Source organism: Lutra lutra, chromosome 6, assembly GCF_902655055.1.
Source record: "Lutra lutra chromosome 6, mLutLut1.2, whole genome shotgun sequence".
NCBI lineage: Eukaryota > Metazoa > Chordata > Mammalia > Carnivora > Mustelidae > Lutra > Lutra lutra.
This window is the reverse complement of record NC_062283.1, coordinates 29,803,392-29,815,650: the sequence shown is the minus strand read 5'-3', so window position 1 is coordinate 29,815,650 and position 12,259 is coordinate 29,803,392. Positions and strand designations below refer to the sequence as shown.

At 55.1% G+C, this 12,259-nt stretch overlaps 1 protein-coding gene across 28 annotated transcripts; it reads left to right on the top strand.

Moving 5' to 3' along the window:
- Positions 1–643: 643 nt before the first annotated feature.
- BAG6 (BAG cochaperone 6) lies at positions 644–11,678 on the top strand. 28 transcript variants are annotated; one of them, XM_047732125.1, is made up of 26 exons: positions 644–909; positions 1,569–1,694; positions 2,792–2,909; positions 3,012–3,208; positions 3,442–3,495; positions 3,659–3,733; positions 4,359–4,597; positions 5,124–5,253; positions 5,726–5,923; positions 6,122–6,374; positions 6,677–6,781; positions 6,893–7,000; positions 7,123–7,235; positions 7,342–7,426; positions 7,631–7,914; positions 8,308–8,599; positions 8,757–8,926; positions 9,109–9,162; positions 9,291–9,393; positions 9,489–9,613; positions 9,789–9,935; positions 10,032–10,091; positions 10,198–10,344; positions 10,424–10,531; positions 11,055–11,201; positions 11,493–11,678. In XM_047732125.1, exons 2-26 carry the CDS (start codon positions 1,581–1,583, stop codon positions 11,586–11,588), a joined length of 3,522 nt encoding a protein of 1,173 aa, XP_047588081.1. In that variant the 5' UTR covers positions 644–909; positions 1,569–1,580; the 3' UTR covers positions 11,589–11,678. The 28 variants fall into 28 exon arrangements, with proteins under 28 accessions (XP_047588081.1, XP_047588080.1, XP_047588086.1 ...); XM_047732124.1 differs by having other exon boundaries at positions 7,339–7,426; XM_047732128.1 differs by having other exon boundaries at positions 645–909; positions 6,704–6,781.
- The last annotated feature ends 581 nt before the right edge of the window (positions 11,679–12,259 follow it).

The window sequence follows — 12,259 nt, the reverse complement described above, 5'->3', positions numbered from 1 at the left end:
CCGACTGCCAAGTCTGCCCATCCACTGCAGCCTGCACCAGCCCTTCGACGGCCCCTTCAATATCCCAGGATCGAAGTCTTGGCTTTCGGTCCAGTCTGACTCCACTCGCTCCCAATTCCCAAACTTGGAGGCGCCCTTTCTGACGAAAGTCCTGAAAAGCAGTAAATCCTCAATTGCTCCAGAACATGGCGTGTCCTCCCGGCTGCACACCGCCGGCGAGGAATATGGCGCCCACCCCGCCGAACGCCCACCGGGCAGCACCGAAGTCAGCCCCAACCACGCGATCGCACGCGAGCTGCCTCCAACCGCCTAAAGAAACGATGACTTCCGGAGGCGCGGAAGGAGTAGCGCCGCGCTGGCCGGAGTGAGATGACAGAATTTTAGGAGGCCAGCACAGTGCCGCCTCAAATTGTCTGCTGGCCAAGACTTTAACATAGATTCATGAGGCACAATCCCCAGTCCCCAAATTCCCAAGAGGCACACAACTGTCCAAAGCCTCTCGAAGAATAGCATCTCATCTGGTAATTACTTTCAGGCATTTATAGTAGCCACCCCAACCTCCCAAGGCTCAAGCGCGTGCACAGAAAAAATGAACAGCGTTAGCGAGGGTGGGGAGGTGCCTAAGAGTGTACGCATGCGTACTGCGACGGACGCAGGCGCAGTACGGTCCCTCGGGCGACGGTGGTGGAGGCTCCTCGGGGTGCTCGGCTCCCTCCCATCCCGGCCGGCCCCGGCCCGTCTTGCCCCAAGGAATTCACTGTTTGGGGCCGTGAACTTCCTCATCGTGCCCCACAAAAGTTAAGCTTGGGGACCTGGGGGGAGCCGGAAGTACCGCCTAGCGATCCCCAAATACTATCGGGGAAACGGAAGTGGCCATCGGTGGCAAGTTGGGGGAGACCGGAAGTGACGGTACCGTGGGGAACTCGGGGGCGGAGCCCGAGGTGGTGGTGTTGGTAGTGGTGGGGTGTGTGTGTTTGTATGTGTGTGTCTGAGTGTCTGGTGTGTGTTTGGTGTGTGTTGGTTGCGCCGCTCTGCTGGAGCACCGAGGGAAGGCGGAAGAGGGGGGCAGCTAGCCAGTCTGGCCCCCCGTGAGTGTCCGTCATCTCGGGTCTGTCGTGACTTAGGCGGGTTCGATGGGCGTGGCGTGGCGCGCGTGCGCGAAACCACTGTCTCCGCAGACTCTGGCGCGATCCTCCGCTCTCGTGTGCTCCCCAGGGTTTGCCGACCTTTGGGGTCTTTGTGGTATCGCGACTGGTGATGACACTGGTCTCCTGTTTCCTACTTTCCTGGCTCTCTAGCCTGACTGGCCCTCCCTTATTGTGATTGGCATCGTGGAGCCCCTCCCATCTTCCCGTCCTCCAGCTCCCTGTGCCGTCGGTCTCCTGCCCTTTGTGTTTCTCTCCCCGTGCCCCGGAATCAGAAGGGGGATGGGGGCGGGTGTGAGTGTGTGTGCTTGTGTGGGAGAAACTCTTTAGGTATTAGGGCGGAGACTCAGACCGGAGAGGCTTCCGGGTGTATAAAATCTGCTTTGGGCGACAGCAGGCCTCCCTACCTCTATTCTTCCTTAGGGAGCTGTCGCCATGGAGCCCAGTGATAGTACCAGTACCACTACCAGTATGGAGGAACCTGACAGCCTGGAGGTGCTGGTGAAGACCTTGGACTCTCAGACTCGGACCTTTATTGTGGGGGCCCAGGTGAGACCCCAGCACTTCTGGAAGACACCCATTAACTCTTCCTCTTACAGGCTTCTTATCCTGAGAGAAGAGCCTGATTTTTTGGTCCTTGAATCTTCTTTCATTGGTTCCTTTGTCCATATCTTAGGACAATTTCTGGTGTTTCTTGTTGAGTGAGAAGGTATGGCTTCTGTTGAATGAGGCAGATTTTGTTCTGCCTTTTTCCACCTTGATAGAACTCAGCACAGAGGGAAATATGGAGGAAGGAGGAATCTGTATGCCATCAGCATGAGTGAACCCCAGCCCAAAGGGACAGACATGGCTCCTGCCTTTGGGAAGGGAAACAGAGATCCAAAATTCAAGTCTTAAAAACAAAAATCGGTCAGGTCTGTATTATGTTTTTAAAGGCCAGAAATCAGAGCCCATAGCTCAGGTAGATCCCTAACAGACTGTTGAGTGGAATTACTAGTATCTGTGGCATAATTTGAATCTTTTGATTTTAATGCCAGACACATTAAAAGCTGTTTGTGCCATTAATTCCTGTGATACTTGGAGACAGAATCTTGAGGGGTTGGTCCATAGCTTTTAAAATGTATACAAAAAAACCGTTTGGGCTTTTGTGATTAGTTGTATATAAATAGTCTGATACTTTCTGAAGACTCACATGTCCAATTAGGAAAGTGTTTATTCTCTTTCTGCTCAGTTGAGTCTTCTTAACTTGATTTTTTTGCTCCGCCCTTCCTTGTCATTGTATTTCTCTTTGAGATTGCAGAGTTGTATCATTTTGTGTTTGGGGAGGGTCACTGGTATCTGTAGACACACATTCCTTTGGGAGCCAGGGAGAGAAAGGAATGTCAGTTAGCTTTTCTGTTTCTCAGCCACATAATTTTCTTGTGGGCACATAACCTGAAGTTTTTAATGTTTATTGTCTGTTTTGACGGGTGTTAACATGTCTTAGTTTGGGGCTTTGCACAGTAATTATCTCACAATCAAGATAAATGGATAGTGATGTTATGATTGAGTGGTTTTTACCCCTCACTCCCAAAAGTCAGTTGTCCCCCTCTGTCCTTTCCATTTTCCTACATTCACTGATGGTTTTTGGTGTCTTTCCCTTGTAGATGAATGTAAAGGAGTTTAAAGAGCACATTGCTGCCTCTGTCAGCATTCCCTCTGAGAAACAACGGCTCATTTATCAGGGACGAGTTCTGCAGGATGATAAGAAGCTCCAGGAATACAGTAAGAGTTTGGGGAAGGCAGTTCAGAGGTTGAAGGATGAGCTGAGGCTTTGGGCTTACCTGATCGTATAATGCCTTGGTGTGTATCTTTTTTTTCCTGCAGATGTTGGGGGAAAGGTTATTCACCTCGTGGAACGGGCTCCTCCTCAGACTCAGCTCCCTTCTGGGGCATCTTCTGGGATAGGTTCTGCCTCAGCCACCCATGGTGGAGGACCCCCACCTGGTACACGGGGGCCTGGGGCCTCTGTTCATGACCGGAATGCCAACAGCTATGTCATGGTTGGAACCTTCAACCTTCCTGTAAGCTTGTGTTCCACTTAGGCCAGTTTTTGTGGGGAAGGGTGGTTTGGTTGTGGTAATAGCAGAGAGCTCATAAGACAGGAGTCTCGGTGTTTAGATTAGGTTTCCAGGTTCCTGAGGTCTGATATGGCCTCAGTCTGAGAAAAAGGGTGGGGCTCCAAAGAATGAGTTGGAGGTGTGGGGGCCTTAGTATTTGGCTTCTCCCAGAGCAACTTCCCTTACCCTTTTCCCAGAGTGACGGCTCTGCTGTGGATGTTCACATCAACATGGAACAGGCCCCGATTCAGGTATCACGGGCCTGGGAGGGTCAGGGAAGGGGATCTGGGAGAAGGAGGCCATAAGGTTGGGGGAGGACCTGGCTGAGGAGCTGGCTGGGTCCTGGTTCAGTGGGTGGTAGAGTTCATGCCTCTATCTCAGACGTACCCTCATTTTATTTTTCTTACTGTATAGAGTGAGCCCCGAGTACGGCTGGTGATGGCTCAGCACATGATCAGGGATATACAGACCTTACTATCCCGGATGGAGGTCAGTGGGCAAGGGTGGCTAGGGTTGGTCTGTCTCTTCATTCTCCCTTACCGTTCTGTGTCTGCCTGGCAGCGAAGGCGTGACTGGCCAGATCAGCTGGATTCTTCCTGCCTAATCTGGTCTCTTCTCTGCAGTCTTCACTCTTTGGGGGCAGAAAAAGTATCTTTGTTGGGCTATCTTGTCCCTGCCAAACCTTTGGGTGCCTGGTATTTGGAAAGTGTGTTGCAGACTTAGTAGATAACTCTTGTGGCATTTTTTTTCAATTACAGAAAACAGTTTATGCTTTTTTAGTTTTTTAATTACTATATTTGATGCTGAGATGTCCCAGTTTCATTAGTTTGTGTTGTGACTGTAGCGTGTGATTTTTTTTTTTTTTTTAATTCTCCTCGTGGAGGTTTAGGGAACCATCGTTTCTCTTTTCTGTTGGTAACTCTCAAGTATTATAGTTTATTTATTATGCATCTTGTTAAGTTTTGTGCTGGTTGCTGGAGGGTCAAAGAGAAAGGTGCAAAGCCCTGCTTTCAGGGAGCCTAGTTAGAGCTCCTTCTGCAACTTGTTCTCTGTTGACTGAGTAATCTGTGGCAGTCTCATCCTGCCTTTGGTATCCTGAATCTCTCCCCTTCAGTGTCGAGGGGGACCCCAAGCACAGCACAGTCAGCCACCCCCACAGACGCCGACTGTGGTCCCGGAGCCTGGAGCCTTGAGCTCTCAAACATCAGAACCAGTTGAAAGTGAAGTGCCTCCTCGGGAGCCCATGGAGGCGGAAGAAGTGGAGGAGCGTGCCCCAGCCCAGAGCCCAGAACTCACCCCTTCTGGCCCAGCCCCTGTGGGCCCAACGCCTGCCCCAGAGACAAATGCACCCAAGTGAGAACCCTGAAGGGACCCTTTGGGAGGGGGGTGGGGGGTCCTCAGTGAAGGATGAGAGCTGGGAAGGGTCCGGTCCGATGGGAGAAGGGGGGGACCACCGGGCAGTGTTACCTGGAGGGTTAGCGTAGAGGGGCAGAGAGAGGCTCTGGACCACCTGAGTGGGATTGGGGCTGGCATTTGAACCAGAAGCACTGCTATCCTTGGGGCAATGAATCTAGGTGGTGGTTCCTGAGCCCAATCAAGACTCTCTTCTCTGAGTTCACACAGGCAGCGTTTCTTCCTTCAGAGTTCGTTCCTTGCCATCATAGGGATGGGGTCATGTGGTGGGGAAGGCAGAAGCAATTGTTTTCTTCTCCTTGTCTCACCGTGGGTGCAGGTGAAGGGTGGATGTTCTGCTGGTCCTGGAAGGGATTGAGCTAGGGGTGTGGGAGGCTGCAGAGAGAGAGGGCAGCATAGTCTAGGTCAGCTGGGAGGCTGGGGATCAGAGGAAGGCCTCAGCTCACTCTCTTGGGGTCGCCCACAGCCATCCTTCCCCGGCGGAGTATGTTGAAGTGCTCCAGGAGCTCCAGCGGCTGGAGAGCCGCCTTCAGCCCTTCCTGCAGCGCTACTACGAGGTTCTGGGTGCCGCTGCCACCACGGACTACAACAACAACGTGAGCACCACCTCCCCCCTCACCCCCATTGGGTCCCATGTGGAATGGGCTGAAATGCAGATAACCCTTTCCCCCCAAAAATGACATTGTCTGCAACAAAACGGGTTTTTTTGTAGACATGGAAGTAAGTGATCTTTTTTCCCTTTTAGGGAAGTTGATAATCTTGGGGATGTCTAATGTTTTTATTTCTCAGTTCTTTGAGCGAGTTACTCAGGAAGCTCATGTAGAGGGAGTTAGGAAGCTTATGTAGAGTGAGGGAGAGGAGTAGGTGATGACGTGCTGATCATCTAGCAAACTTTTTGTATATGTGAAATAGAAATTATTTGCCGAGACTGGGCCCACCCAGTAGCTTCTCAGGCTGTGCCCAAAGGTGTAGAGAGCATGGTGTTCTTCAGGGGTGTTACTGTTTTTGTTACTGAGGTTCATTTCAGCGTAATACATTTTTCTTTTGTGCTTGGCCCCGGGGGAACAGCAAGAGGGGCGCGAAGAGGATCAGCGCTTGATTAACTTGGTAGGGGAGAGCCTGCGGCTGCTGGGCAACACCTTTGTGGCGCTGTCGGACCTGCGCTGCAATCTGGCCTGTGCGCCCCCGCGACACCTGCACGTGGTCCGGCCCATGTCGCACTACACCACTCCCATGGTGCTCCAGCAGGCAGCCATCCCCATTCAGGTGGGTTGGGTGAGACTGGAGGGATGGACAATGCATGGCTATTGGTGGAACGACCCAGAGTAGCTATCAGGCTTGAAGTGACAGGGGTAGGGACTTTGGAAATACAAAGGGATGGAAAATGGCGAGGTTGAAGTCTGTCTCGGGTGCCCTTGGTTAGGCTCTTGTTTTCCTCACTCCTGCCTTATCCATCTTCTCCAGATCAACGTGGGAACCACTGTGACCATGACGGGGAATGGGACTCGCCCCCCCCCGGCTGCCAATGCGGAGGCAGCTCCCCCTGGTCCTGGGCAGGCCTCATCCCTGGCTCCCACTTCTACCACTGTTGAGTCCTCCACCGAGGGGGTTCCCCCGCCAGGGCCAGCTCCCCCACCGACCACCAGCCACCCGAGGGTCATCCGGATTTCCCACCAGAGCGTGGAACCCGTGGTTATGATGCACATGAACATCCAAGGTGAGTTAGGGCCAGTTGTTGGTAGAGCAGAGCTGTACGCGACATGGGACACGGGACATGGGTTGGCATGGGGGTGTGAGGGAGCGAGGATGCGGACAGCTGGAGCAGAGGAGTGGGGGCAGAAGCGTTAGTCCGCTCCTTTGGGGAGGAGGGACTAGTCCTTGCAGATTTGTGTACGTGGCGAAGGGAGTGCCTCCTCCCTGTCCAGATGGAGGGAAAGGCAGTCTTTCTGGTGGGGGGTGGGGCCCGAAGGATGCTGATCTCAGGAGGGTACAGTTAGGCCTCAGCCCCACCTGTCTCAGGGCCACTCTCTCTGTCTCCCTGCCCAGATTCTGGCACACAGCCCGGTGGAGTTCCGAGTGCTCCCACTGGCCCCCTAGGACCCCCTGGTCATGGCCAGACCCTGGGTAAGAGTAAGGGCATCAGAGCAGGCTGAGCTCTGGGTAGAGAAGGGGTAGGGCCGAGTGGGTGGGTTGAAGGGGGTCCAGGTTCAAGGTTACATCAGACCCGCCCCCCAGGCTCCACCCTCATCCAGCTGCCCTCCCTGCCCCCTGAGTTCATGCACGCCGTCGCCCACCAGATCACTCATCAGGCCATGGTGGCAGCTGTTGCCTCCGCGGCCGCAGGTAATGACCCAAAAGGGGAAGCTTGGGAGGTGGGGAACGGTCCACGGTGGTGGGTGCTGCTGGCTGGCGGGCCGGGGCCCAGCCCTCAGCCCTCTTTGGTCTCTCCCCTCTGCCACCCATAGGACAGCAGGTGCCAGGCTTTCCGACAGCTCCGACCCGGGTGGTGATCGCCCGGCCCACCCCTCCACAGGCTCGGCCTTCCCATCCTGGGGGGCCCCCTGTCTCGGGTACTCTAGTGAGTAAGGGTGCTGGAGTTCTGGTAGGGGAGAGTCTGGGGAGAGATCCTCTGGTGGGGAATGGATAGGGCAGGACTGAAAGCTTCCCCTCTCTCTATTCAGCAGGGGGCCGGGCTGGGTACAAATGCCTCTTTGGCCCAGATGGTGAGCGGACTTGTGGGGCAGCTTCTGATGCAGCCTGTTCTCGTGGGTGAGTCCTTGTTCCTCACCGCCCCCCAGCGAAGGGATGGCCACAGCTCTGGAGGCTGGTGCTCCTCTCCTGGTCTCATGGGTACTTCCCTGATCTCTGCATAGGTCCTTTGTCTTTGCTTTTGTGCTGGGGAGGCCGGAATAGCAGTGCTGTTGTGTCTTCGTTTTTCCTTAGAGTTTAGCTTTTCTCTTTTGGTCTCTCTAGCTCAGGGGACTCCAGGAATGGCTCCGCCTCCGGCCCCCGCCACTGCTTCAGCTAGTGCAGGCACCACCAACACCGCTACCACAGCCGGCCCTGCTCCTGGGGGGCCCGCCCAGCCTCCACCCCCTCAGCCCTCCACGGCCGACCTGCAGTTCTCTCAGCTCCTGGGGAACCTGCTGGGGCCGGCGGGGCCTGGGGCCGGAGGGTCTGGCATGGCTTCTCCCACCATCACCGTGGCGATGCCCGGCGTCCCCGCCTTTCTGCAGGGCATGACTGACTTTCTGCAGGTGAGTGGCTGGCTTGCTCTTTGGCTCACCCTCCCTTTCCCTGAGCCCAGCTAGGCACCGGTGTCTTGTTGCTGTGATATTGCTGCTGGGCTCCCACCTCTGGGGGCCTGTCGGTGGGAGGGAGCCCTGGGACTTCCTTGACTCTGATCCTTGCCCCCCATTTGGAAGAGGAAGACAGGGCTGTGAAGGCTGCTTTCGTACTTAACCCGTTCAGCAGGAGAGGGGCTAGCGCTCCGCCTGCGTCTGCCGCCTGACCATATGTGCTTGTTCTGCTTCTGGGAGTAAAGACCAGAGCGGAGCTCTCCATCTTCCAGGCTCCTTTTGGTGTGTGCCTTACTGGTGCCTTGTTCCCATTCTCACCTTGTCTTCTGTTGTGTGTTCCTCCTCTGCCAGGCAACACAGACGGCGCCTCCACCCCCTCCACCACCCCCGCCCCCACCCCCGGCCCCTGAGCAGCAGACCATGCCCCCACCAGGGTCCCCTTCTGGTGGCGCAGGGAGTCCTGGAGGCCTGGGTCTTGAGAGCCTTTCACCGGAGTTTTTTACCTCCGTGGTGCAGGGTGTTCTGAACTCCCTGCTGGGCTCCCTGGGGGCCCGGGCTGGCAGCAGTGAGAGTATTGCCGCTTTCATACAGCGCCTCAGTGGATCCAGCAACATCTTCGAGCCTGGGGCTGATGGGGCCCTCGGTGAGCAAGCCGGGGGTGCCTTGGCCTTCTCCAGGGAGGGGCAGGTCGACGGCCTCTGTCAAGGGGTGTGGCTGAGGTGGGATGAGGCTGATAGGCTGGCGGTGGGTGGGCAGGCCAGGTGGTAAAGGCCACTGCTGACTTCGGCTCCTGTTCCCAGGATTCTTTGGGGCCCTACTCTCTCTTCTGTGCCAGAACTTTTCCATGGTGGACGTGGTGATGCTTCTTCATGGCCATTTCCAGCCACTGCAGCGGCTCCAGCCCCAGCTGCGATCCTTTTTCCACCAGCACTACTTGGGTGGCCAAGAGCCCACGCCTGGTAACATACGGGTAAATGAAGACCCTGGGCCCCGGAGCTCTAGCTCTTGCTCAGCTTCCATTCCTTTTTCTGACTTTATCCCCTAAAGCAGCGATTGCTCCGGCCCAAGGCCCTGGACTTACTAGAGGTGGAGGGGAGGGCAGTGTCTTGAGGGCTGGAGCTTGGCTCTAAACTTGTGCTGTTTCTCACACAGACGGCAACCCACACGTTGATCACGGGGCTGGAAGAATATGTGCGGGAGAGTTTTGTGAGTAGCCCTTCCCCGTCCCCTTGTCTCCGGGTGTTGTCAGGGTAGCTGCTGTTCCTCCTGCCTCCTTGATCCCTAGTTCCGCAGGGTTCCTGATTTGGGCTGTCTTTGTGTATCTCGTTTCTCAGTCTCTGGTGCAGGTTCAGCCTGGCGTGGACATCATCCGGACAAACCTGGAGTTTCTCCAAGAGCAGTTCAACAGCATTGCCGCTCACGTGCTGCACTGCACAGGTCAGGGGCAGGCACGCGGGGTCGTGGACATCAGGGGTGTCAGAGGCACAAGGGCTGCTGGGTGCTAGCGTCCCCTCCTTGCATCTTGCCCACAGACAGTGGATTTGGGGCCCGTTTGCTGGAGCTGTGTAACCAGGGCCTGTTTGAATGCCTGGCCCTCAACCTGCACTGCTTGGGGGGACAGCAGATGGAACTGGCTGCAGTCATCAATGGCCGAATTGTAAGCACCACCCAGCCCCCCATTTCCAGCCTTTTACTTTCTTAGAGTTCTATTCTCTCTGCTATCCTGCAGGTCTTGTTTTGTTTTTTTTCTCTGAACTGTCATCCTTTACTCTTTGATGCCTTTCAAAAGTGGGTTGAAGATGTTGTGTTCCAAGGCTGCTTTCTGCCCTCAGCGTCGCATGTCTCGTGGGGTGAACCCATCCTTGGTGAGCTGGCTGACCACTATGATGGGACTGAGGCTTCAGGTGGTTCTGGAGCACATGCCCGTGGGCCCTGATGCCATCCTCAGATACGTTCGCAGGGTCGGTGATCCCCCCCAGGTAAGGGCCCCGATGGGCTATGGGGTCAGGGGACTTGAGGGAACTAGAGAAGTCTGAGAGGGATTTTGTCTTCTCCTTCTCTGCCCAATTTCATAGCCCCTTCCTGAGGAGCCAATGGAAGTTCAGGGATCAGAAAGAACTTCCCCTGAGCCTCAGGTACCAGGGAGAGGTCAAGGGGCCAGATAATGGGGAGAGGAGGGCTGCAGGTGGAAGGGCTGGAGGCTAGGGATGCTGAAGCCTGCATCTTCCTGCTGAACCGCAGCGGGAGAATGCTTCCCCGGCCCCGGGCACTACGGCAGAAGAGGCCATGTCCCGAGGGCCACCTCCTGCTCCTGAGGGTGGCGGCTCCCGTGACGAGCAGGATGGAGCTTCAGCTGAGACAGAGCCTTGGGCAGCTGCAGTCCCCCCAGTAAGTGTCAGGAGGTGAGCTGGGAGGCCAAGGGCAGGCAGAAGTTGTACCAGTTCCTCATTACTTTCTCCCTCCCCAGGAGTGGGTTCCGATTATCCAGCAGGACATTCAGAGCCAGCGGAAGGTGAAGCCGCAGCCCCCCCTGAGCGATGCCTACCTCAGTGGTATGCCTGCCAAGAGACGTAAGGTTGGTCTACCTCTTCCTTGAGGATCTCTCTCTATCCCAGTTCCCCTGTCGTGTTCAGAATCAGACTAGTTAGAGCTGGAAGGAATTCTTCTTATTCTTGTCCTATTGCTGAGTGGATGAGGAAGCCTTCCTGGAACTTGACTTGCTCACAGTGGTGGCAGCGCACCTCACGCTAGCACACACCAGTAGTGCTGTCCCCCTCTAGCCACCTGACCCCCGTGTGGCTGGGGCCTGTTCCCTCAAGGTGGGCTTCCTCTCGTGGACTGACTAGCTCTGTGTTGGATGGCTCGACTCATCCTGCCCCTCGTGTTTTGAAGAGCAAGTCCAGCGCATGCAGTGCGCTCTCGGCCAGAGCCAGATAAAACTAGGAAGGCATTAACTGCAGTCAGAATCACCCGCGGGCCAGTTCCCTTTTCTCTGGTAGCCTAGAAACTCAGTGGTTGGCTCCTGGAAAGGGTGAGCTGGGCGGTGGCACTGGATCTGACGTTGATCCTCTTTTCCCTCCCGATCCCCTGTCCCCCAGACGATGCAGGGTGAGGGCCCCCAGCTGCTTCTCTCAGAGGCCGTGAGCCGGGCAGCTAAGGCAGCCGGAGCTCGGCCCCTGACGAGCCCTGAGAGCCTGAGCCGGGACCTGGAGGCACCAGAGGTTCAGGAGAGCTACAGGCAGCAGGTGCCCCCACCTTGAAGCAGAATAGGGATGGTCTAGTGGGAGGGGTCGGGTTAGGGCCCCTCTTCTCTGATCCCTCCAGAGACTCACTGTTCAGTTTGGGGCTACAACTTGGTGTTTTCTAAAAAGAGTTTCTCCCTAGTGGCATCTGGGAAGGCTCAGTGATGCCATTATCGGGCTCCCCACAGTGTGGCTGGTGGGAAATGCTAGCTCCTAAGGGATGGCCTTGCGTGCTTGCTGGGATCCTAGGGCCTTGGCTGGTGCCTCTCCAACCTGCTTGCTCTCTCTCTCTAGCTCCGGGCTGATATACAAAAGCGACTGCAGGAAGACCCCAACTACAGTCCCCAGCGCTTCCCTAATGCCCACCGGGCCTTTGCTGATGATCCCTAGCTCTTTGCCCTATGGCCCTCCCTCACCAGGGGACCATTTCCTCCATCTTCCTTCACAGTATTTAAGAAATAAAAGTCAGATTTTCCTGGCTCTTTTGTCTCTAAGTTGTCTTTCTTAAGTCTAAGTATTTTCAATCTTCCTTGAGCTTGTTTAAAATGAATAGTCCCTAGGAACCCAACAATAGAAGACAGCTTTTAACCTTCCTGGCAAGCAGCCGTGCACTACGTTTTACTATTCATGTGGCACAATGCTGAAATGAAGCCTGGTGACGGCGAGCACACACAAGCATCTTACATGTAAATGAAAGTTCAGAGATGGACAAAACCTATTTCTAGGCTAGCATTGGGCTCTCAAACTATCTGGTAAAAAAACATTCAATCTCCAGGCAACTGCAGACCTGAAATACAGTCTTAGCATGACTAGTGAAGTCTGACAGTGGTGGCACTCATCCCAGGTTCGATGGGCCTCCTGTTCATGTGCTTGAACGTGCTGGAAGCCAACAGACCTCACACACTGGCCCAGAAATGGATTTGGCCAGATGAGGCCAGCTCTTAACTCCCAGCCCATGAGACTTAAATATGTAATTGGTCAAATTTTGAGGTAGCTTATTACAACAGATCATCAGGATTAAATTTCCTAAAACCACTCCACAGATCCCTGGGCACTGTATT